General features: G+C 46.0%; 1 protein-coding gene across 2 annotated transcripts in view; it reads right to left on the minus strand.

Moving 5' to 3' along the window:
* PDGFD (platelet derived growth factor D) overlaps nucleotides 1-26,303 on the minus strand; it is a 225,827-nt gene that overhangs the window by 54,344 nt on the left and 145,180 nt on the right. Inside the window, exons 2-3 of one of the 2 annotated variants that reach the window (XM_058686604.1) lie at nucleotides 18,658-18,844; nucleotides 15,841-16,021 (exon numbers count right to left, since the gene is read on the minus strand). In XM_058686604.1, coding sequence (XP_058542587.1) covers nucleotides 15,841-16,021; nucleotides 18,658-18,844 — 368 coding nt within the window. Of the gene's footprint in view, nucleotides 1-15,840; nucleotides 16,022-18,657; nucleotides 18,863-26,303 lie in introns of both variants that reach the window. The other variant, XM_058686603.1, reaches the window with a different exon arrangement.

Here is a 26,303-nt window from a genome sequence, read left to right on the forward strand (position 1 = left end):
CTGGAGCCTGTTTCCGATTCTGTGTCTCCCTCTCTCTCTGCCCCTCCCCCGTTCATGCTCTGTCTCTCTCTGTCCCAAAAATAAATAAAAAACATTGAAAAAAATTAAAAAAAAAATAAAATAAAATAAAAAAATAAAAAGGTTAAAAGGGGGGCACCTAGGTGTCTCAGTTAAGCGTCCCACTTCAGGTCAGATCATGATTTCACGACTTGTGGGTCAGAGCTCCTCGTCAAGCTCTGTGCTGACAGCTCAGAGCCTGGAGCCTGCTTCGCATTCTGTGTCTCCCTTGCTCTGCCCCTCCTGCCCCTCCCCTCCCTCCCTCTCTCTCTCAAAAATAAACATTAAACAATTTTTTAAAAAATGTTAAAAAGGGGGTACAGGACAGAATGGGGACTCAAAGTGGCAGGCCCTGAACGTTCTGTGGGAGGGGCGTGCTCTCCTGAGGACCCGCGGCCTCCAGGGACGGAGGGAATGCTGTCCATGCCCAAGGGTGACTGCAGGGCCCCGTCTGTACTTCCTTCACCGTCCCTGTTCTGTCCTCACTGGTGATCCTCTAAAGTGTTGTTGTGATTGCTCTTCACAAGCTCGACCGGGTCCCCTGAGCCCCCAACGTACCCAGCACACAGCGGTTACCCACAATTCTCTGTTGGATCAACCACCTCAAATCGTCTTGGTAGTTGGCATGTGTGAGCATCACAGAGGAGCCAAGCAGTATGCGAAGTGCTTGGCACCCCCTTGATATTTTCACTCCTATATACTATCCGTGTCTAGAAAGGCAGCCTAGAGGCAGGTGTCCTCCACCTAGAAAATCAGGGCAGGGCTGGGCGGGCCAAGCGTCACTTACGTACACGAGGATCATGTGACATATTCCATATAGAGATTTGTCTTTTCCTTTAAACTCGTGGCTGCCGAGACCGCCAGCCTAAATAAGAGGCAGGAGCCATTCAAACTGAAAGGTGGGGAGAAGCAGAGTTTACAGGACGTAAAGGTTATACAATCAGGCGGACAGCAAGAAGGAGGCCGGTACCACACGGGAGTGCCGACAGACCGCCACCAGCAAGGAGGTGGTGGGGAGAGGGGACCACAGCAGGTGCCGGCCCAAAACATCACACACCGGTACGTGCGTTTTCCCTACACAAGTAGAGAAGTGGAACGTCTACAGAAGTCTTTTAAATGGCAAAATAGAAGACATTTTCTCTTAAGTCAAGGTCGGAAAAACAATGTCTTCAGAATGAAATCCGGTTTACCGGCCGAATGGGCGAGGAATCAGGACCGCGTCTATAAGGTACGCAGCTGTTTTGTTTTCTTTCTCGTGGACATTATCCCAAGAGGAGTATCGTCTTTTAAAGTGGCACCTCTCCCAACGCCTCCCCACAGGACATGAAGTGATGAAGTAACGGGAGACACGAACGAGCCGGCAGTTTGATTTGGAAGTAAGAGAACTAATTAACGACGAGGTCTCTTTTTATGCGGCGTAAATATATTTACAGTGATGTAAAGTGCGAATTCAATTTTAACGGAATGAAGAAGCACTCTCTGTTATAATACCTCAAAAACGTGGTGCATTTACATTTTACAAAGTGCTTTCCCATGTCTTATGTCATCTCATCCTACCATGGGCTGGCTACATAGTAGATGTTCATAGCGTGTTTGAGAAGCTTACAGAACATGAATTCCTTTAGGGACATTTCCTATTACAGGATGAGGTGGGGTGGGGGGAGACACAGTAAGATTAAGGCTTATCACTGTCTCTGAAGTGAGATGCAAGTCCTGTGACACCTAAACAGGATGTGTCCACCCACAAGGCATAAGCACTGCAAAATCGCAAGGGTGAACTCAGCACGTTCAAGTGAAGTGAGTAGCAGGCACGAACTTAGGGATGGTATCGTCAGAAAACAGTATGAATTCTGGAGCTCCACTGATAGGGTAAGAATTCTTGTAAAAGGATACACCACAATCAGCCCAAGGGCCTTCACAGAGAAGAGTTCTGAACACCTTCTCCCTGAGATTCTGGTTCCGTAAGTCTGGGGTAAGTTCTGAGCACCTATATTCAAAGAAATAAAAATCCTTCTATGGTTCTAATGCAAACACTTGATTAGGGGTCACTTTCTTCCAACCTGGATGCTTCAAGCTGTCTAAATCATTCTCTGTGGCTTAAGCCTAAACTGCCTTTGGCTGATTTCCTTCCTTTTAGCTTTAGGATTTATTGCTTTTAAATGCAAATAACTTGGGACGGGTAAGGCTTTAAGCTGTTATCAGTCAGTGACTCATTTTGTTCCCTCTGCTTGGATTGAATGATTCCCCACCTCTGCCTTGGTCCTGGGACTGCTCCCTTTGTGACTCATTTCCTGACCACCTTCTCCTTCCATCAGACACAGTTACCTTTTCTCTCCTCCCCTCCCCTACCTCGGGCTTTGCATTTCAGTCACTGCTTATCCGCCTGTCTTAACTGTACTGTCTGGGGGGGCAGAGTTCCCACCTTCTCTGCACCCCCAGGACCTACTGTGAAACCTGATGGAGAGACAGAGATCTGCCAAATGCATGTAGCATAAAGGAGTGACCTAGTTCATTAGAGAACTAATTTGAGCCTGGCCTACGTGAAAGATTTGGCAGTGGTTTCAATTTGTGAGGAAAGAGCCTTTGGGGCAAAGGTGAGATGACATGGGAGTCCGGGCTATAGACAATTCCAAATCCTTTTGGAGGCACAAAAAGATCTTTGTCATTCTGCCTACACCCGGCCTTAGAAATAGCCATTTTATTTTCATATTGATGATAGCATATATTTTTGTTACACAAGGGAAACTCTCAAAAGGCACAGAAGAAAATGGATCATTTACAGTTGTTTGTTCTAACTAATGAAATCAAAAATAAAGCGCTGGTCTGAAATTTGAATTTAGACCTCTGCCTTTATAACTGATTTTTCTTTGGAAATGATTTTTATTTTTTTGGTTAAAACTATGTGTTTATATTTATAAATATTTTTTAACAATTAAAAAAACCTTTCCAGGGCACCTGGATGGCTCAGTTGGTTAAATGTCTGACTGTCTCTTGATTTCAGCTCAAGTTCATGTGGGATCGAGCCCCATATGTTGGGCTCAAGATGAGTGTGGAACCTGCTTAAGATTCTCCCTCTCTCTCTCTCTCTCTCTCTAGGTTACGACTATTGCTAAATGAAGTAAGTTTCTATTACAAATTCATATTTCTTTTTTGTCTGTTCTAAAGATATTTATTGTAGAGATTAAAAATACTTGGCGGTTTAGTATTTTTTTTTCTCCAGAAAAATAGCCAGTTTTAGTATTTCGGGGCCAGGGTGGGGAGGGGAATGCCAGAAGATCACATTGGGTACTTGTAGCCTCGAACGGCTCCACGCTTCAGACATCTGACTTGTCTTTGAGCCAAAGGAATATTTTAGGTGCTATTTGCAGAGTGTTTTGTAGAATTAGGTGAGGCATGAATGTCTTCCTACAGCCGTGACCTCAAGGAATTTTTCAAGTCTAAATATACTACTAAAATTAGAATCTTCATATTGAAAGTATAGTTCCAGATATTTTCAGGAAGAGTTCAAGGGGGACAAAGGGATTGTGTATCTAAAAGAGCGTAACGGAAAAGAGCCAGTAAGGGTTTACTGTCCCACAACCGACTCAGGGCGTACCCAGGTTTCCAACCCGGCACCAGAATCACACCACACGGCTGCTCCTAGGTCTGACCTCACTCTTAGTCCAAGATCTCCGGTGTCCATCTGGTTTAACACGGTGCACACTCACTGTTGGGTCCCCCCTACAAATTAATATATTGCGACCCGACCCCCAGTGAGATGTACTGGGGCCCCAGGGGGGTGACGAGGTCATGAATGGGATTAGTGCCCTGATAAAAGAGCCTCCAGAGAGCTCCCTCACCCCTCTGCCATGTGAAGTTATTGCAAAAAGACGGCCAGCTATGAATTAAGTGGGCCCTCATCAGACACCAAATCTGCCAGGGCCCTGAACCTGGACTTCCCAGGCTCCAAACCTGTGAAAAATAAAAATTTTTTAAGCCACCCAGGCTATGGTGTTCTGTTATGGCGGCACATATGGACTGAGACGCAAGACCCCTTAACCTTGGACTACGTAATTCGATTCTAACCCTCCAAGGCATGTGAACGGTAACAGTAGCAGTAGTAATAATATAATAGTTCCACCTGGTACATACCAAGTGCACATCAAGCCCCTACGTCTCACAGGTAATCCTCACGCAGTTTTACGATGCAGGTGGTTCCTTCTGACTTTGCAAATGAAGAAACAGCAGCGGGGGCAGTTTAAATGTATGTCCTGGGTCTCACAGATCATACACAGATGTGAACTTGAGTGTTTCTGATTCATAGGTCCTCTATCCTATACAGAAAACCTCAAAAAAAAAAAAAAAAATCAAACAAGGGGCCTTGGAGTGTCTTGAAAACCTGGAAAGCTCTCGAGGCCTTTGCAGAGACCCTCAGAATAAGAGGCTGTCAAGACCTCAAAGACATTTTTGCCACCGTGTTTTTTAAAAAGATTTTTAACGTTTATTTATTTTTGAGACAGAGAAACAAAGTGTGAGCAGGGGAGGGTCAGAGAGAGAGGGAGATACAGAATGCAAAGCAGGTTCCAGGCCCCGAGCTGTCAGCACAGAGCCCGATGTGGGGCTGGAATCCACGAACCGTGAGATCGTGATCTGAGCTGAAACTGGACGCTTAACTGACTGAGCTCCCCGAGCGCCCCCATTTTTGCCATTATTATGAAGCTCTTAGTCTTTCCAGGCTGCTGACATTCTTCATGAGAGAGGCCACCTCAGTAAGTGCATCAACAGAGGACCAAGCCATGTCTGTTCTGATGTCACAATGACATAGTCCGAAGTGAGAGCTGCTGAAGTCAGGCTGTTACGGATGCAACTATATGCTCCTTGAGGTGCCAACGTGGTGGAGACAGACTTCAGAAGCGGAATACCCGCCTCCCCTCCACAGCTCCCTTGACGTTTGAGCCCAACAATGACCCCCACTCTTCCATCCTCGCAGTCCCCATTCCCCCCGCCAGTGCCCAGTGAATCCTGGGCCTCAACAGCTAAAGGGCCATCAGTAGGTTGGTACAACTTAAGACTTAAGTCTGGAAAAACACAGGCAATTTGCTGTTAGAGCATCTTTATAATCTCTGGCAACTGCTTTTATAGTTTTTACTCCAAATTATCAGATGCGTCATAGGAACTCAATACTTGCTGGTTCAGCTCAATTAAACATTTCCAGACCTACTTAGAACAACACCCTGTGAAGAACCTTCAGGAATAAGCCAATTCCCTGCCTTCAAGGAGAGTCAGTGAGGCCTGTACAACAGTTCATTAAAAAAAAAAAAAAAAAAAAAAAAAGACTGGAAAGAAAGGCATCAAAATATTCATAGTACTTATATTTGGGTGAAGGGAACTTCTGGTGTTAGTTTTTTCTCTTTTTCTTTATTACTACTCTACATATTTCCAGAAGTATCTGGGATGTGTGTATCTTATTTTTTCTTTGAAAAACCATAGCGTTGGGGCGCCGGGTGGCTCAGTCGGTTGAGCATCCGACTTCGGCTCAGGTCATGATCTCACAGCTCGAAGGCTCGTGGGTTCGAGCCCCGCATCGGGCTCTGTGCTGACAGCTCAGAGCCTGGAGCCTGTTTCAGATTCTGTGTCTGCCTCTCTCTCTGACCCTCCCCTGTTCATGCTCTCTCTCTCTCTGTCTCAAAAATAAGTAACATGTTAAAAAAAAAATTTAAAAAAAAAAAAAAAAGAAAAACCATAGTGTTGATAAAGACCAACAATCTGGGTGCCTGATTGGGGGGGACAGTATATATGGTTGAGGAGCTAAGGAGGAGTAGTTTTGACATGAATACGCTTTGACAGAGGAGGGCTTGGAGTTCTGAGGACAGATATGATACAGATATGAAAATTAAATGCCAGGGATTAGAGGCAGAAAATCCGGTGTTAGTTAGGGAGAAGAGAGAATTGGATGTCAGGCTGGCGTCAGAACACGGAAGGTTTTCAGTTTGAGATGCTTCATAGGAAACTGGAGGTCATTCGCAAGTTTTTAAGTGGGGAAATGATTCGGCCACAGTTCTCCTTTAGCAAGGAACACACTCAGGACAGACTGGAGGTGAGGGACAGGAGGTGGAAAAGTGATCAGCAGGGCCTAGCCAAGAAGCAATGATTACTTGATTCTTTACTTGTGTATCTCTCTCTGTCAGGGGTGCCTCCATGCCTTTTTTAATCTTTTTGATTTATTTTTTTGCCTGCCTGACTCCAATTTTCCATTGCAAAATAAGGATGAGTCACTTTGAACCGGTGGCTCAATATTTTCACAGGTGACAGAAGCAATGTTGAGTGGAGGGCAGCCTTCATGGGTCACATTCCCACGAATAAAGGGAACAGCAAGGGCAGGTGTTTTCAATGCTACATGAGTCCTGTCTACATGATTAATTTCTAATCCCTTTGTTCAGCTAGGACGGGAGGCTGGTGTTTCCCTTAAGTTCCAGGGACCTTCGACTTGCCAAAGTGGCTGATCCTTACAGAGATGAAGCAGGTCGACCAGCTCTCCTTAGAGCCGGAGCAGAGGGGGGACTGAGTTCCCAAGGACTGTTACCAGAGATGCCCGACTGAAAAACCAAAGCATTAATCACTGTGGGCTTGAACCCTTCATGGAACACACAGCTCTCTGCTTGCTCTTCCATAGGGGAAACGCTTCTGTCTCTATTTCTGCCTCAGTTCACAGATATGGAGATATCAACAAACATTTCTGGTGTCTTTCATCCCAAAGTTCTTCCCTTCATCGCTTCTTCCCTCCTCCTATTCTTCCTCCACCACATCCCCTTTCCTCGTTTCTCTCTTGGGCTGCCTGCCTTGGACCCCAACCATCAGGAAGGGTCTCCCCTCCCCTCCACTTGCTGGGCCCACCTGCTAAGCATGGGTGGGCATGGAATTGGCCATCCTCACCGGCTCTCCTGCCTGTTTGACTCTTTATGACCAGACCTACATCGTCCCTGCAGGGGGAGGGGCCTGTAAGTGTTCCCCAGTCTCTTCTAAGGACCCTGGACTCCTTAAAAGAATCTTTGGGTGTGAATTTGCATCACAGAAGTACACATGCCTTCTGGCTCTGGGTTCCAGACACATTGTCTACTCTAGTTTTACAAGACAGCCTTGAGCTTTGGTGTTTCTTGGAACACCATTAATACAGCTGGTCTTCTGCTGATTTTTTGGCTTCTTGTATCTCTTTGGACTGGCTAGAATAAAGAAAGTACAGTAAGGGGTTAGCAACCTTCACCTCCAACGCTTTGAATGTATGCCGCAGAATATTCTGAAATGCCTTGTATGTATGTACGTACGTACGTATTTATTTATTTATTTATCTTATTTTATTGTCTTTGTGCCTTTATCTAGGCAACACCCCGCCTGACCCAGTCCAGTGAAGGGGAACAGAATATGTGACCCTAAGATATGTCGCTTTGGCATAAAGATTATCTTGAGCTGAAGGCAGCTGAACAGAAGAGACAAAGGGCAAGCTCTCTGCCCTCCCCTATATGCCTAGAAGCAGGATACAAATTTGTAAACGTGTCCCCCTTCCCCTCTCTACCAGAAAGGACAAGGTCTGTCACCAGCGATAACTCTAGACCCTTATCACCCTAGAGCAGCACCAGAGCAATCTACCCATCAAACCTGACTCACTGGCCCTCACATTCCATGAGTCTCCGAGTATTCATCTTCCACAATTTGCTGTCCTGCAAACTCAGGGTGCTTTTCCTTTGTCTTGTTCCTTCTCCAAAGATGTGCTGTTCTCTCGTTAAGATGTTGAACCGCCCCTCTGAGTTACTCATCACTGAGGGCTCCCAAGTGTATGCGAGATGCCCGGGTTAATACAGTGCTTTTCTCTTACTGTTGTTGCTTTTGTTGGTGTAACCTGGGGGCCCCCAGACCCAGAACCTCGGAAGACAGGGGGGCATTCTCTTCTACCCACAATGTCTGTCTGCACGAAGTCAAGTGCTCCCCTTGCCCGTGGGCCCTGAATGCCCCCCACACGTCATCACTGCGATGCCCAGGGCCATCCTGGTGTGCCTTTCTCCCGCACAGGATTATCATTTTCTTATTAGCCACACCAAGGTCTCAGAAATATCTCCTGAATTTATAAGTGAACATTAGGCAGAGATATTTTTTACTGAGGTTCGCTTCATAGCTCTTCAGGGAAGAAATACTGCTCTGTTTTAGGCATGTCTTAAATATGCAAGCCTTTTCTAATTTAGTCAAATGGCTTTTTCCTTCATTTTTCTTTTTGGCTCCAGCTACGAAAATATTAGTGCATCAAAGAGCCTGGTTATAGAGAGAAAGTTATGGGTATATAGAGAGGCACAGCCATTTAAAGTTGTGACGACTTTCTGGTTCTCAAGGACGAAAGTTGACTTGTAGCGTGCCTGCGTAATTAAATACTAGATCAACAGGATGCTGGACCATCCAAGTGTCATTAAACAGCCTCTCTCTCAAAGCTGAAAATGTGTTTACTCAGCACATGGGGAGTCATCTGCTCATGTGATTAGCACATGGGGTTTATGAGGAAAATTAATTACAGTAGTAAAGGATTATTTCAACACTGTGTTGGAAAGGACTCATCAGCGTGGAAGAAAATAACCCCAAAGTCAGATAACACCTACAGATAATATGCATGGGGCTCTTTGCTGCCTCCATGGACCCACAGGACATCATGGATGAAACATGGGTATTCCCTGAGATTTTATGCACAATTTTATACACATCTATTTTTTTCTGGAGGGTCCACAGCTTTCATAGTTCATGGATGGCGCCTATGTGTGAGCTCTGGGACCACAGGCAAACTCCTAACTTCTCTCGTTCGCAAAGTTATGTCACCTGTGTTCACCGCCTCACTTGTAAAAATAAGACGGTTGGCCAAGCACTAGGTATCTAAGATACTGCGACTCCCTTCCACATTTTTCTTGAAACCCGTCTTCCCGTAGTGCATAGGTCCGTAGCAGAATAGTGATTACTGAGGACATGCCAGGGCCTGAGTTAGACTCTGCACACGCGATGCCTCATACGTTTAATCCTCACGGTCACCCAGATGGTTGGATGCTATCGTTATTGTATTTTCATTATTATTATTTTAAAATATATTCTCCTCCTCCACCTCAGGACTGTGCCAAATTATAAGTTCTATGACAGGACAGCAGGACCATAAAGCATTTCTTCACTACGCTCTATCCAGTATGGACCCTACTGCACGGCACATAATACGCGCTCAGTAAAAAGCGTGTTGAATAACGCATTGAAATAAGAGTTGGGCAGGGCCATGTGCTATTATCATGGGACTTCATTCCACCTCACTTTTCTGTCTCCTCCTGTTTCCTTAAACTTTTTTTTTTAAATCTATCTCCTCCTCTTCTGCTCCCCACCCCCACCTCCTGCAAGAGCTCAACCTGCCCTTCATTCCCCTCACCCACAATGTGCTTCTGGACCTGGCCACACCCTTTCAGAAATCATCCTTCGCTCCAAGATTATACTAAATTTTGCTCTTCAGTCCTTCACGAATTCTATTAAAGTTCTCATTATGTGTTCAGGTTTAGGAAAGCAATCTGATTAAAACGAGTTCACTCACTCTTTCCAAAGAGACTCCTGATTCCTCAAAATGTTCTACGCAATTAGTGACACTTTAGGACATTAAAATTTCACTAAGAACATTTATCTCCCCTTGCCTACGAAGGGCCACAAAAGGGAGACTCTGTCCTAAAGAACGTGCTTCGCCCCACAGCCTCTGAACCCCCTGCCAGGCTCACCAACGTGGCAGGCCCGGGCAACCTCAGGCTTCTAGAGCCCACGTCTGTCCCTCCTGCTCTGCTCCCCTCCTGCTGGACCCTGTCCCTGCCCCACACGTTGTCTGAAACCTTGTTGACACTTTCTCGGTGTCTGGACTTAGCTGACCCCTGGTCCAAGCGCTGGGACCCTTGAGAGACGCACGAGAAGATGCGCTGAGATGGGAAATCTCCTTTCTCACTCTTGACTGAGGGCCGTTAGGTGCTATTGTGTTCCCCCTCTTACGTCTGCTCCCTTCCAGCAGCCTGCATCCCGAGACGGCAAGAGAACTATTACTGTCACGCAAAAGACATCTTCTCGTTTCTGTGCTAGGGTCTTAGGATCTGCTGTTCTTTTCTCCCACAGCTTCTCACGGTGCCTCCCGCCATGACACTCTAGCTGTCCATCACTCTCCATCACACTACCCACGTCTATCTTCTTTCCTGCCTTTACCGAACTGCAAATAATTGGTTTGTGAATGCATCCTGACTTCCCTAGTTACTTAGGCATTTATTGTCCATTTCTTCCCACTACCAGGCGAGGACCTGAGGGCAGACACACTGTCTTTTTCAGGCTGGATCTCCAGGGCACTGGACGTAGCTGGGTCTAGCTCACAGTAGGTATTCAATGAACAATCTCACAGCCCCCAAACCTTCAGTAGGATCTATGTGAAAGGAAGAAACTGATGGGGAGAGCTGCTGTGTGGTCACCACCCTGACCACAACAGTCCTTTGATCTACACATAGTCCTGGCTGTGTGGCCAGAGCACCCGTACATGTTCAGGATGTCCAACGATTTCATCTGCGAAAATTAGGACAGTATTTCCACACATTTTACAGAGAAAGTGAAGGCGTCCTTCACTCTCCAGCTCCTTCTGAGAATTCGGCTTAAGGGAATAGAATGAACTGCCCATACCATTAGTTTGTTTTTCTTTAACCAACTGGTAAGCCTTAGACTAAACAAAATTAGAATCTGCAAAAGGTGCTACAATTGGGAACCCTATCTTATTCAGTTCCTGGGTTTTATTCCTCCTGTTTGCTCACCTTCTTCCCCTTCTTCCTTTTCTTTTTCTATTTGGAATAATTACTTACAAGGCAAAACCATGCTTCATGCAGAGTTTCAATCTCAGTGGAAATCCCAACTTCACTGCTAGAAATTCAAACTAGAGAGATACATAGTTAAGCAACTAACCTGATAAAATTGCTTTTTTAATTGTTTGTAATAGGTACTAGCAGATTTCAAGTTATGAAATAAACTAGAATTATTTCATAAAAAGGAAGTTTTTGAGTAGCTTTAAAATGACTTCATTTTTTGTTTTTGAATGAAAAAAAAATGGCCCTTACATTAAACACATGTTTAATGTGTTTGCGCCGTGCACAAACTCACTCACACCAATAAACGTTTTTAGGTTTGTTACAACGTACAAGAAAATATTCCTACCATGGACAAAGGAAGTGGTGTGCATGCACGTGCCCACCTACACAGGACAGCTGGGCCGTTTGTGTGGGAATGTTGAGTTCACCTGTCACCCGATGTGTTAATAACACCAGTGACGACGACAGTAGTCAGAACAGCGGATATTTGAGGAATGAATAAGTTCCAGGCAGAACACTCTACAAAAGTTGTCTAATTTCATCCTCACGACTACTTCATCTCAGGCAGTATGACCATCACTTTACGGATGAACAAACCATAGTAAACGGTAGAGTTAAGATTCACACTCATGCCGGGTGCCTTCTGGGAATCCAGTGGGAACCTTGTAATTGGATACCTTTCCAAAGACCTACTTAACAGATTCCTGACATTCCCCAACAAAGTGAGTTGGAGGTGGGAGAGCCTGATTTATTTAGACAACCACATCTTGCTAACAAGGATTTGATAACATTATCCATTCTGCCTAATTATGCCCTCTGATGTTTACCTCTTCTCCACAGTAGAGTGAAATTAAGGAAAAAAGCCTGAGCAGGAGAGCAAAAACTGAAATCAAGCAGTTCTAACGAATCATATTTTACCTGGAAAGAGTCAACTCAACAAACGGGCTAGCTAGCCGTGTATAAGGCACTGTGTAGAATACACACAGCAAGAAGACCCTTGAATAGTTCATTATGAATGCTGAAAATAAGACAACAGGCTTAAAATGGAGTCACTCATGCTAAGGCCCATGTGACTGAACTGAGACCTACTTATAGTTCTGGTTTCCCCCCAAATGGATTCTTAAAGCAGTCAGTCAGGAATCTCCTCATCAGCTCTAGTGCATCATCTACCTGACAGATCCCTGCTGTCTTCTAAACACAAGTAACTTTGCACTAACTCACTCAGCTTTTTGCCCAGTAGAACTCCCTTGTTCCCGCTCCCTTCTGCGTATATTAGACTTTCTGTTCACATACCTCCTTGCAGCTCCTTCCTGTCGGCTAGCTTGGGGGCTGCCTCATGAGCAAATCATTGAATACAGCCAACAAGATGTCTAAAATTTACTCAGCTGAGTTTTTTAAACACCGTTAACTTGGAAGACACATATATACACAATTAGTGACTGTAAAGGTGGGATAATTAGCATCATTATTTATTGACCATTTAGTACATCCTAGGCGCGGCACGAAGTATTTGGTACCATTTAAAAGCCTCACACCAGTGCCAATTACCATCATTTGATACATGTGACAGGAAAGGGGAAGAGACTTGTTTAATATCAGACCATTAGTAAGTAGGGAAACCTTAGTCGATCCAAAGTGAGCTTTACAGCAAAACTCTGGTCCCATGAGGCTGTGCTCTAGGAGAGACTGAGACAGGTACTGTGAAAAAAAAAAAAAAAGGTACAAGATCGAATCCCAAGCGCATCACACAAAATTGTAACTTGTGAACCACTCGTGACCACAAATAAGTGATCGTGATGTGAACCATGAGTCACCCACCCTTTGGTGGAATGAAAACCTAAGCAAAGATGCACATGGGACTGGGTATGCAAAGATGCGATGAGTACAGATCACGTAGATATGATTCCAGGGCACAGGGCTCCTGTGGTCCCGTGCACCTGCGAGTTGCATCTAGGGCAACTCCTTCTGCACCCGGAGAGTCACTGAGGTACCAGTTAGGAGGATGTCCCATGCGAAGCAGACAGGCGAAAAGGTAGAGATGAGAAGGGGGGTGATCCCGACCTACCCAGAGAGCTAGCTGCCATTTTCCAAGAGGACACTCACTCCTAGGAACTATTCTCTGCTCAAATTTCCCTAGATCTAGCATGCCTGAAGGTAGGCATGGCAAAAACAGCTGCCTGTGACCCTTACAAGTTTTGTGGGGCTGCGTAACATTGTAAAAATAGTCGCTCAGATATACTCAGAGAGTGTCTGCTGTGTTTAATCCCTTGTCTCTGTATCAGCTTAGGGGTGGTCAACTTTAGGTTTTAGGCCCAGTCTCTGTAGCATCTGGCTTTAGAAACACTGCCCTTTTAAAGTCTCTGCAAGTACAATTTAAACACAAATAAAATGATCTTCCCGGAACACCTGGGTGGCTCAGCTGGTTGAGCGTCCAACTCTAGATTTTGGCTCAGGTCGTAATCTCACAGTTGGTGAATTTGAGCCCCACATCGGACTCTGTGCTGGCAGTGCAGTCTGCTTGGGATTCTTTCTCTCTCTCTTTCTCTCTCTCTCTGTCTGTCTCCCCTCCCCCTCGCTGCCCCTCTCTCTGCCTCTCCCCAGAGCGTGCTCTCTCTGTCTCTCCAAGTAAATAAATACACTTAAAAAAGTAAAATAAAATGATCTCTCCAATACACTGGTCAAGCCATAGTGACCTTGTATCCCTGTTGAGCAAGAAACAGGCTTTTATCAAAAGCCACACAGATCTTTGGGGCGCCTGGGGGGATTAGTCGGTTAAACGTCCAACTTCGGCCCAGGTCACAGTCTCGTGGTTTGTGAGTTCGAGCCCCGCGTCGGGCTCTGTGCTGACAGCTCAGGGCCTGGAGCCTGCTTCGGATCCTGTCTCTCTCTCTCTCTCTCTCTCTCTCCCTCTCTCTCTCTCTCTGCTCCTCCCCTGCTCACGCGCGCACTCTCTCTCTCTAAAATAAGTAAACATTAAAAAAAAAAAGCCCACCTATCTAGAGTCCACACACCCCTGTAGGTGAAGCTCATTCCACCTCTTGGAATTCAGCCACCAAAGCTCTCTGGCTCTAGTTGATGTTATTTGGTGCCAGACGCCTTGAGAAACCAAAAAGGAGCCTGGAACTGTCCTCGAAAACGCAGACCAAGAGATCAGTAGGGAAATACACCAAAAATTGTAAGTATTCTCGCTCCTAAAACCCACAATTAACGTCCTGGCGGAGGTGAGCGAGTGAGTGACGCCAGTTTCCAGCCAGACTCAGAGGCCACTCAACATGCCGCTTAATGCTGGCCACTCAACGGGTGATGGGCCGGCACCGTGAGCTCGAACACCTCCAAAAAGGACTATTCATTCCCCCCAAATCCATACCTGTGCTGCCTCGTCCACAGAAAAGGAGTTATTTTGCCTGAATGACACTGTATGAGAGTTAGGGTGTTTCTAACTGACTTACGGACCATTCAGTTTAGTCGTCAAGTTTCACAGAAAGTCTATCCATTGGCACTAACACTTCTTGATGTTTTAAGGGAAAAAAGGTCTTTCCCTGAGCCTATCCATCACCATCCCAACGTGCCCAGCCTGTGCAGCCCATGAACAGTGGAGAACAGAACAGCACTGAACACATTAAAAGACAGAAACAGAGAAACCAAAGGTTCACCCTTGAGTTTTAACACTGAGCAGCACTGATGTGTTTGCAGTAACGTAAGTCATGCCTGATGGATTATTTTCAAATTAAAACTGGGAGCGGTGTCGCCTCATGCTATTTTTTCATTTATTCTGATGTAGAATTCACTTAGCATTTAACAGCTCACTATTATGCAAAAAAGAAAAAAAAAAACCCACAGGAGGGGAGACAAAACACACAGTGACTCCATCCGTAGCCCTGGGTTCGATTTTGACATCCGTGCTTTGAAGACGGATAAAGACAGACTGAACGGGAATGAAGCGTGCTCATGGGAGAATAAAAGGTCACACACTACGAACACAAGAAGGGTTCAGGGACAGCCAAGGTCATGGACAGGTAAAATTATGCCAATGTCTCCCTGAGCCTAACTCACAGAACCCGGTACTTGTGCCTTTGTTCACTGTTCTCCCTTATTACAGCTTTTTAATAGGCTGCCATCCCCACCAGATTATGAGCTCCCAGGGGCTCAAGGACCCTGTCTGTCTTGCTCACCGTGGTATCTACTGCACCTGTCAGAGGCTGACAGTGAGCAGGAACCTTATAGAGTCTTATCAGTACCTGACTGAGTAAAGGAGACACCTGATCGCATGTGCCCAACAACGAGAATTAACTACCATGCGGATTTTGACTCAATAAGAGGTTGAGCATTTTCCAACGGTTAGATCCACTTAAACCTGGGAAGGGCTGTGGAGGTGTTAAGCGGAGGTGAGACCACGACTAAGCAGGAGTGTAGCCAACACAACAGTACCACACTCCTGGGTCTACTGGAGGAAGTTCACGAACTTTACGACTCTTGACAACGCTAAGGCTCCATGATCATGACAGAGACCCCTCCCACGTCTGGGTAATTTCAGCTGGAATCGTCCAGACTCTTCTCTGTGGCTGGAATGACACAGACAACTCTTTGAACTAAAGATACTCGACTCTCACATGCCTTTTATTTGGCTGTGCATTTACCTTACATCAGCTGAACCAGAGGTAACACTGCGTTACTAATATCAACCACTTCCCTTTTTCTGTTTACTATGCGTAGACCCAAGGGTTGACCTAATAGATCAAAACAGTGCTCCTTACTCCAGAAAGCTTTATACCATGTTGGCCGTAGGGCAGTAATGGAGCATCCCACGGAGAATTAACACAGTTCACCCTCACACCACTGCGTTTCATCATAGAAAACAATCTCTGTACTTCGTGAAACCCGTGTCTGCTTTTAATCACAGGGCGGTTAGGATACTTACCACAAAAGAATAATAGATCTTGAATCCAGGTTTAGCCACGAAGTAGTCATCAGACTTGAATGTTATTTTAATTTGGTTTGTTCTTGATGTTATTCTGGGGGGAGCGTCTTTGTGTCCACACCACCGCCCTCTAATTACGGTACTGGTCTCAGATACATCTTCAACCTCCACAAAATCATACCTAGTTTCAATGTGACAGAAATAAGCAAATTTTGATTACAGCACGCTTTGACATTCATCCTTCCCTGGAGAAATTAAAAGTAACATATGTGATTTCTCATGTCTACCACCTAACATGAGAATTAAAGCCTACAGAAATTTTTACAGGAAAGCCAGTCTTTGGGTTCAGTCTTTCAAATTCAAACGTCAATAATCTGAAAGAACATTTATGCACATTTAGCCATGAGTATTCCCAAATCAACAGTCATCAAAATGGGCCACTTTCTGAACATCTGGCTTGGAAGGGTTTCCTAGGAAAAGTAATAATTATAATCTGTTGTCCTATTTTTGGAGATCCAGCTTTAATTATATGCGCAAATATTTACTATATAAAGGTTTTCAAACCAATTCCCACTTTTAATTAATTCGCCACATCCAGTGGTCCCTTAAGAAATGATCCGTATCTATACAGCATGTGGAATCAGCATTATGTTACATCATCTCATTACAGAAAATAAATGGTAAAATAAAATAAAAAGCTCTCTTCCCTTTTGGAAACTGTCTTTTGCAAGGATCCTATAATAAACTAGGATGGTTATCATAGTGAAAAGCATTACGATTTGGGAGAGGGAGGTGCCCTAAGAAATACTGGAGGTATCTGGTTAAACCACGGTGTGGATGAGGTGACGACCATGGATGGTTCGGCTCTGATGCTGGTCAGAGAAACACAGAATGCCAGGACTGAGGAGGTGGGGAAGGCCTCTTTCAATGTTCCATATAACCTTTCCATCACACAATAGACTGTCTTCAGGGACACAGTGGACATCTTCCAGGGATCATCGACTTTATTTTCAGGACACCCCAAATCTCGGGACATTCTACTTGTGAGCTGAACTATCTGCCCTTCAGTTCCGGCCATCAGTCACTCTGCGTCTCCCCGAATGTCTTTGAATGCTAAAGTCACAACGCAAAGGATGGGCACTCTGGGCGAACAGTGGTCGTAGACTCAACCCTCTTGACATGTTCTTCACAACTGCCCTTGCGGGATCAGCACGAGAAACATGGCGGCTGAATATGGAGAAAGTCCACCAGGAGGCACAGAGCTTTTACTGGACCGGGTGGGACCGTGTAACGACTGGGTGACTACACTTCGTTGACAGCGATTTATGGGCCCTTCCGTCCTTTTGCCTCAGTTTCCCTCTGAGCAAAGTAAGAGGTTTACACAAATTCACCGGCTGGGTATCTCTTGGGTGGTGTGTAAATTAATTACTTAATGTTTATGCGGTGCTTGGGAGGTGAGAAGCACTCACAAAGAATCATTATTCAAGCAATAAAATATTACAATGTAAACATCAAGGAGGCTTGGGAACAGATGGCAGGAAATCAAGCGCATTGCATTTTATATACAATATGTGTAAATCACAGTTACCGTGCAAAGAATGAGTGTACCTGAAACTTTGTTAATACCACCAAAGGTCACTTTCTTGCGGTGTAAATCCATCTGTGTAGTTTTTCCCTGAGATGAAGTCGGTCTGTCTTTTCCTTCTTCCTGTCCCCTTCCCTGCCTCTTACTCCTCTATCTGCCTCCATAAATTTTGAGCCACAATTGGATTGGCTGAAAGGTCCCGAAAGGAAAACACCCTTAGCGTCTTCCATTTTCAAGGCATGGGTGCTGATACAGCTCCCATCTACCCGGATCAAAACCTCACCTCATCATGGAGACCTGGCTTCCCTTTCATGCCATCACCCCTTAACAATCCTCAAAAAAACATTTTTTTTTTTCCCTGCACCAACTCTTTCCCCAGCACAGAAAATCAGTTCTCCCTTTCAAGGGTGAAAAGACACAAGACCCGCTGGAGTGTGTTCTCTCTGTAAACGTGAACCGGCTCTTGGGGCACGTATTTGTGTCTGCTTTCTGGCATACATTACCCTCTGTGGTCCTAGAAAGTAACAGGCACTGCTGTTATTCTGGAAGAAACAGCCACACAACAAAAGCTGTCAGCATAATCAACATGCGACAAAGGACAGCCAAATTTGAGGCACCCTCTTCTTATTCAGAGGAAAATAAACCTGCTGAAAGGATTTGGCATTGCAGAACCGTGCGTGCAGGAAGCACAGAAAGGAAACAAAGCCCTCCCCCTGATACATACGCTTAGAAGGGACAAGATGATCGAGCAGACCCAGAAAAGGATGGCAAACGGACCATCTGAGGTGGGGGGGGTGATGTTTCTTTCTTCTCTGAGGCCCAGGATTTCAGGGTAAGGCCCTGACATGGTCCTCACCATCACCACCTTCCAGTGCGTGGGCTACAATGACCGGGGTCAGTTCCCAGAGCCCTATAGGGGCTCCTTACACGCTCCTTACAGCCACATGACGTGGCTGCGGGTATCGTGGGATGCTGGATGCATCTATGTGCTCCCAAAGGCTGCTTGAGGCCCCGCCAAGACAGGGGCCCTTCCCCAGCAGCCCGGTGGCCGGCTCTGACGGGTGCGTACCTGGGGTTCTGTGACCGGACCTTCTGCAGACAAAGCCTGTGCCCCCTGTATTTTGTCCGCTCGGATCTGGGCGGGTCCCCAAAGGAAAGCACGATGCGAGGTTTTACATCCATCGTTTCTTCCCCTTGGACGTGACCCCTGACCTGCGTTTCTCCCCACTCACCTGCAGATATCATTTTCTGCCTCCTCTAATCCGAACTGACTGTCAAAGGCCAGCTGTATTCTTGTTTTCTCCTGGGAACGCAGGCGCCACGTCAGAAGCAGGTTCCTGGGGTAGCTGTTGGGGAAGCGAGGGCTCTGCACATGGCCGTTTCCTGTCACCTGGATGGTCTCGTCTCTTCGGTACAAGTCTGTGAGGTGATTGCTGTCTGTTAGTAGTCACAAACTTGTAGAAATTAGTATGTTGTTCCAATTACGAGAAAGCAAAAAAATAAACAACAAAAAAAAACACAGCAGTTGAAAACATCACATTTCAAAGCACGTCGCGATTTCGTCTAACAACCTGAGACCAAGCGGCCGCTTTCTGGTTCTTTCTACACAGAACGACAGACTCCTTCTCTTACCCCCAGTCCCCTGAGTCCTCACAAGTCTGTACTTGCTGGCGATATTTTGTGATTGGAGACCTCTTTTAACATAGTTTTCGACAAGGCACATGAAGGAAGTCACCTCAGAACTCAGGTTCGTTTAGATCGACATTAAAATGAGTAAATAATTTCAAATAGTTCATTAACCCTTCCATTTTTCCCTATGACACAAAAAGCCCCCCAAAAAAGCAAAACAACAACTTTCTGTTTTTCTCTACCCTTACAGCATTGATACTATAGCTTCAGCAACGAGCGCAGGTAGAACTCCAGAAATACCACTGAACAAATGACCGAGGGAGTGAAAAATATGAAAGGATCCAATGGTGCTTAATGACTACTCATTTTTAAAAATTTTTTTTAATGTTTATTTATTTTTGAGAGACAGAGAAAGAGTGTGAGTAGGCAAGGGACAGAGAGAGAGGGAGACACAGAATCGGAAGCAGGCTCCAGGCTCCCAGCTGTCAGCACAGAGCCCGATGCGGGGCTCGAACTCACGGACCGCGAGATCATGACCTGAGCCGAAGTCGGACGCTTAACCAACCGCCACCCAGGTGCCCCTAATAACTACTCATTTTTTATTCAAATGACATTTTCCAGTGGTTTCTGTATCACAAAAATCATTAGTTCTTTGCCTTAGTATTCGGTGACTTATGGGCCCAATTCTTGTATTTTCCGCGTGTCGTATGATAAAGAACTTGTGTGGTCTTTGTGCCGGGTTCTTGACCGGGAAATCCTACCCACTTAGAACTTCCCAGGTGACTGAAGGGTCTTTGTTATTCACTGTGGGCCCTGGGGCCACGTCTGGGTTTACACTAATGAGGCAATTAACTGTGCCCCCTCCCCAACAGTTTCCGGAAGTGGGCTGGCTATACAGTAAGACCAACCCAACCGTGTGTTGAAAGGCAGAGGGTTTGGAGCCCTGACATCAGCCTGACCTCACAACCTCCCTGGAGGAAAGGAGCACTGTAGATGGAGTCTGGTCCCATCAGCAGTCATTCTCCCAGTCCCACCTGCAGAATGAAACCCCGGGAAAAGTCTGGTCCTGGAAGCTTGAGTAAACCTCCCGGCTGTTGGTGCACGTGCACTTGCTGGGGAGGGCGCTTCGTGCTTGGGAACCCCCCCCCCCTCCGCCAGCCCCCAGATCTCACCCTGTGTGTCCTCATTGGGCTGGTCCTGAAATGCACTCTTTACAATAAAACTCAGCAGTAAAACTGTCATTGTAACTCTAGTGCCTTCGTGAGTTCTAGAAGTTGTTCTACCAAATCATCAAACTTGATGGGTTTACGGGGGGACCCTGAATTGATAGCCTGTTGGTTATGGCGCCCCAAAATCTGCAGCTGGCGTCTGAAGTGCAGGGGGTACGAGCCGTGCCCATAAGCTGTGAACTCTGACCTAAGGCTGGGAGACCTGCGTCAGCCTGACAGCCGAGGCGGGTCCGTTTCTACATCCTTCCCACACGCAGAGTTCTTTGCACTTTGGATTCTGGCTGTGTGGACCCTGCCGGTGCTGCATCCAACCACAGTCCATTTGTGCTTGCCTGCAGAGCGTTTACTCGAGGCCTGTAATTCAGCGAGCCGGGTCAGGGAGGCTTACGTCACTGCTGGAAGCCACAGGAAGGCTGGGATGCGGAGGGCGGCTGGAGGCTCCCCACATACCAGAGGGAGGAGGAGGACACAGCCCGCGAGATGCAGAAGCGTCCTGCATGGGAACTGCAGACTTGAACCCAGGACGCGAGAGCACAGCTCTGTGCCCCCTCCAGTGAGCCCAGCCACACGCCCTCCCCGGGAACAACAAACACTCTTCCTGGCTGGCCCTTCCCTCTTCTCTTCCCTTCACCCGACACTGCAAATGTAGCCGTGAAAATTGCCCGTCTGCTCAACCGTCATCTGGGGCTTGTAGGAAATGGGGGAGGGCTGTTTGCGAGGAAGAGAAATGTCAACCATCCACCAGTCAATCAACAGTCAGTCACTGAGCACAGGATCTAAACATGATGTTTTGCAGTGTCTTCAACACTTCCATCACTGGAGATTTACCGTCATAATCCGTGCCGTGTTTCCTCCAGGAGCATTATTTGCTTAATAGTTCTCTAACTTAGTATTTTTACTGTGTAAGGTCATTTACTTATTTTGAGAGAGAGCGAGAGGAGCAGAGACAAAGGGAGACAGAGAATCCCAAGCAGGCTCCGAGTGTCAGCGTGGAGCCCGACGTGGGGCTTGAACTCACAAACCGTGAGATTTGAAGCCGAAGTCGGCTGCTGAACTGACTGAGCCACCCAGGCGTCCCAGGAGATGCTTATTCCACTCTTAAGAAAGCAGGGGTGGGGTGGAGTTTCCTTCTGATACAGTGTGGTTAAGACAAACTGGTTTCCAGTACTACAAACTTACCACAGACCTATACTGCACTGTATTGAACTATGTCAACCTGAAAAAAAATTTTTTTTTTATCAAGTTTCCCTATTTATTTTCCCTTAAATATCAAAATCCTGGGGCGCCTGGGTGGCTCAGTCAGTTAAGCGTCTGACTTCAGCTCAGGTCATGATCTCACAGTTTGTGAGTTCAAACCCCGTGTCGGGCTCTGTGACAACAGCTCAGAGCCTAGAGCCTGCTTCAGATTCTATGTCCCTTCTCTTTCTGCCCCTCCCCTGCTCATGCTGTCTCTCTCAAAAATAAACATTAAAAAATTTAAAAAAAATCAAAATCCTGCCAAAATATACATACACACACACACAAATGATAGTGATCCCATTTATACTGCTCACTTTGGGCCAAACATTGTTGAAGCACTTTGCATGTAAACTGTTTACAAATAGGACACGGTATGCGTGTGTGAGCGTTTGTAACAACTCTGCGACGTGGCTATCACTGCCCTTCTACAGATGAAGATTCTGAGGCACAGAGAGGTCAAGGAATTTCTTTAAAGTCACAGAGCAGGTAAAGGATGGAGTCAGAGCACTAACCCGGGCTCTCCGGCCCCAGACCTGATGCTTTTAACCACTCTTCCTTAGTCTTAAATTTGGTAGACGCAGTTTTAGACTCTTTGCTATCTGTAATCTGCTCTGACTTGTGAATCACACTGTTTACATATAGTGTATAACTTCATGCCGACTCAGGGCTGTTCTCAGCAGAAGAGTTTTAATGAATTACAGTACAGACCCAACATACCGGGTTTACCCCAAATTACCACCAAGTCTTATAGATGAAGTCACCCTTCTGAATGAGAGCATTTACTGTGGTGTGCAATCATGCTAACATTGATGGGGCAATTATTACGTGCCAGGCACCCCAGTAAGCATATGATAGCCACTCAATCTTGCGACAACCCTATGATATTAGTAAATATCCCCCACGTGACCGAGGAAGTTCAGAGCATGTAAGAAACTTGTTAGCTCCGGGCACAGAGCTAGTGGTGAATCACAATTGGACCCTAGGCATTGACTCTTCAGAGCACACACCTTTAACCAGAGCGTCGTGGGAGCTGTTGAGCCACAAAAATATGAAACACATCACTTTTCATAGACAACAGTTTCCATGCAAGTTTATATGGCAAGAATGTAACTTCTTATTTTATATTCTCACACAGAAGGAAGTTTACATCCTCATAAACTCTGAGTTACGCATTTCATCTTTTTTTAAAACCAATTAAAATGGAAAAAACACCCACGCCAAATGTTGTATTTGTTGATTCTGTCCCCAACCCTTTAAACAAACTCAACTCATCCAACCGAGTGTCAAAGGAGCTCATGAAAAGTCACTGCAGGCCTCATCACTTCTGTCTGGGATTCATCTAGAACAGCCAAGTGGGGTTCCCAAATCAGACTCATTAACATCACCTGGGAGCTTGTTACAAATGCACATGATTGGGCCCTACCCAGACCTACTGAGGCAGCAAAGCTGGGGGTAGAGACCAGCACTATGTGTTGTAATGGCCCTCCAGGTGATGCAAACGCTCCCTAACTGGAGAACCACTCACCTCGAGGACCATCTCATGTGCTCTACTACTTTGCTTCTTATTCTTGACTTTCCTGGTTCCTGCACCTCCTTGCTATGACTCCACACCTCAAGTTCAGTTTTCCATCTGACCTCACCAGCTGCTGACCTGTTTGGGACTTGCTTTCCTGTCTTTGACCTCGGAGCCTCCTCCACCTCATCATTTCTGGTCCACAGGCGCCTACCCACCGACTCTGCGGGTCAACCCCCGACCTAGCTTTCTCCATTTCATGGAATCGAGTCGCCTACCCGCCGACTCTGCGGGTCAACCCCCGACCTAGCTTTCTCCATTTCATGGAATCGAGTCGCCTACCCGCCGACTCTGCGGGTCAACCCCCGACCTAGCTTTCTCCATTTCATGGAATCGAGTCGCCTACCTGCTGACTCTGCGGGTCAACCCCCGACCTAGCTTTCTCCATTTCATGGAATCGAGTCGCCTACCCGCCGACTCTGCGGGTCAACCCCCGACCTAGCTTTCTCCATTTCATGGAATCGAGTCGCCTACCCGCCGACTCTGCCGGTCAACCCCCGACCTAGCTTTCTCCATTTCATGGAATCGAGTCCTTCCTGGTCCCAACAGAGATACATGGTGATCCATAACGTAATGTTTAAGAACAGATGAAATCATGAATAATACTAATGCTTTTATTTCTTCTCAGGTCATAATGTTATCTATGACAACCTAAAATGCAGAGGCCAAATGCTCAGCGGCTACATAAAGATGAAAATGCTTGATCAACGATTCCATCGGAACACAACGGTAGAACTACAGACTGCACCTGGTGCTCACACAAATTCAGCACAACAGTCCAGGCCTACCCGTTTGCCCCACTGTCCCAGTCCAGGAGCCAGAGGCACGACTGACATCACAAACTCTATTCTGCAGCCAAGAGGCAAAAACAAAAAGCGGTCACTGGGTCAGGAAAGTCCTACCTTGCAAAGGGATACATTACAAAACTTCATTTGTAAAATGCCTGCTCTGTAATTATGCACTAGATCACAGAAATGGCGCTGGCCCAGACTATAGCTGAATGATATCCAAACGAAGAAGTCCCACTTCCAATGCTAAACAACCACAACGAGGCTACTTGATTTTTGCAGGGAGCAAAAGTGGTTGTAAGAATCCAATTTTGTAAGTCCATCATAAATATAAGTTTATGTAACAAAAAAGGAGGCAGTAAATATCATTGCTCTCATTCTGCTTTTTCTTTTAAATTTAATTTTGTTTTGTGACTTCAACAGGTAATGAAACCAGCAGCGAGAAGTTAAAGTGATTTGCTGCAGAGGCCGGCGTGTGTAAGAGTGGACTTCAGTCCAACCCCACGGTCGGTGTTCTCACCCTGGTGGCTTTCCCACCATGACGAATTCCAGGATTCCACACACCATGTCCTCTTTGTGGCTCCTGGTTCTTAAACTCATACTTCAGGGTCTGGGTAACGTGGCACTCAAGATTCACTTCGGGTCCAAGTGACGTGACCATTTTCTTTCAAGACGATGCACCTGCCAGTGGTCTGACCATGACTAAGTAGTCAAGGGCAAGGCAGAGATGGGGAAGTGGAATCTCCAGTCCCAAATCTCCAATGGGATAGACACTTCTGTCTGACAATAATTTTATACACAGTTGTACCTTGTCATCTAAAATAAGAGTACAAGTGGCTAACTCTAACGAGTTGTTCCAACACACATTTAGAACAACCTTTTTTTTTTTTTTTCCTATTTTAATGTTTATTTATTTATTTTGAGAGACAGAGAGAGAAAGGGTGAGCAAGGGAGGGGCAGAGAGAGAGGGAGAGACAGAATCCCAAGCAGGCCCATGTGGGGCTCGATCTCACACACTGTGAGGTCGTGACCTGAGCTGAAATCCAGAGTCAGGCCCTAACCGACTGACCACCCAGGCACCCGGAAAATTTTTATTTCTTATATACTAGAAAAGTATTGCAGGCACCTAAGTAGCTCCTTCATACATCAATCTGTGCTGAACACATTATGGAAGAGTTTGAGTACATCTTTTAATGCGGGAACAATGTACTCTGTGTTTAGCCCTTTTTAAAGCTAAGTGAGGCTGGTTAGGTACAGGAGACAAACCATGAAGATACTGAAAGGTGCTTTATAATTTCTTTGAAGGCCTCGTAGGAGAGTAGAAAGAAAAAATCATACGCAGAATGCTACATTCCTTGAGGAAAAGGAATGCCAGTGCCTGCTAGTGTGGGCAAGGGGAGACTCTCAAAATATATCTGAGGGGTGTGTGGGGGGCTCAGTCGGTTAAGTGTCCAGCTCTTGATTTCAGCTCAGGTCACGATCTCACAGTTCGTGGGATTGAGCCCACCGTCGGCTCTGTGCTGACAGTGCAAACAGAGCCTGCTTGAGATTCTCTCTCTCCCTCTCTCTGTCCCTCTCCGGCTCATGCTGTCTCTGTCTCTCTCAAAATAAATACATAACCTTAAAAAATGTAAAAGATGTATCCGTTACATCCACACACGGATGGATGTTTCTGCATAAAATGCGTATTCGGACTTCTTAAAAACTGAAGGGTATCTCGAAGTAAGACAACACATAAAAGGGAGCTTTATCAGAAATAAAGCAGAAAAATGTATTTCTAAGATGTCCATTTTGATGTAGCCAGTGGGCCTGACATTGTGGGGGCTACATTGTGGGGAGAGCTCCACTGAAAGGTCCTTCCTCCTATTCTGTACTATTTCCATCAAAATCTGTGCCACCGTGTTGACTATGCAAGCAGGCTGTACCACGCTGAAAAAGCCAGGGACCAAGAAAAAGAAGGACAACACTGGGAGAAAAAAAAGCAGGAGAATCTGCTGTTGCGCGTGGGGGCCACGCTCAGATCTACCTGACAACCTGCAGAGTCGGGTGACTGATGTAAGCATGGAATTTAGAGCAGTGAGCTCAGCTTTGCCTAATGTGTTAAGATCGGGATTACCACAATTATCTTCGCATTCTCCCTCAGTGGCTAACAACACAGTATAGAAAGATAGAAAAACATCCTAGCATGCAAAATGGTACCTTCATTAGCAAGAGGCAGTGCAGTGCACGTTGAAGACGCAAACAAGAAAGAGGGAGAGGTGGAGAGTACGGAGGAGTGTAGGGCACGGAGTCCCTAATTCTAAAACGAGTAGGTCGATGTGTAGGACAGACCCTAAGACACACAATGGGGATGAAGTGGAATTTAATTAGGAGACAATTTATGCAAAATCATCTAACTTCAAAAGCACAGGGCTGTGGTG

This window comes from Neofelis nebulosa, chromosome 10, assembly GCF_028018385.1.
Source record: "Neofelis nebulosa isolate mNeoNeb1 chromosome 10, mNeoNeb1.pri, whole genome shotgun sequence".
Taxonomy (NCBI): Eukaryota; Metazoa; Chordata; class Mammalia; order Carnivora; family Felidae; genus Neofelis; species Neofelis nebulosa.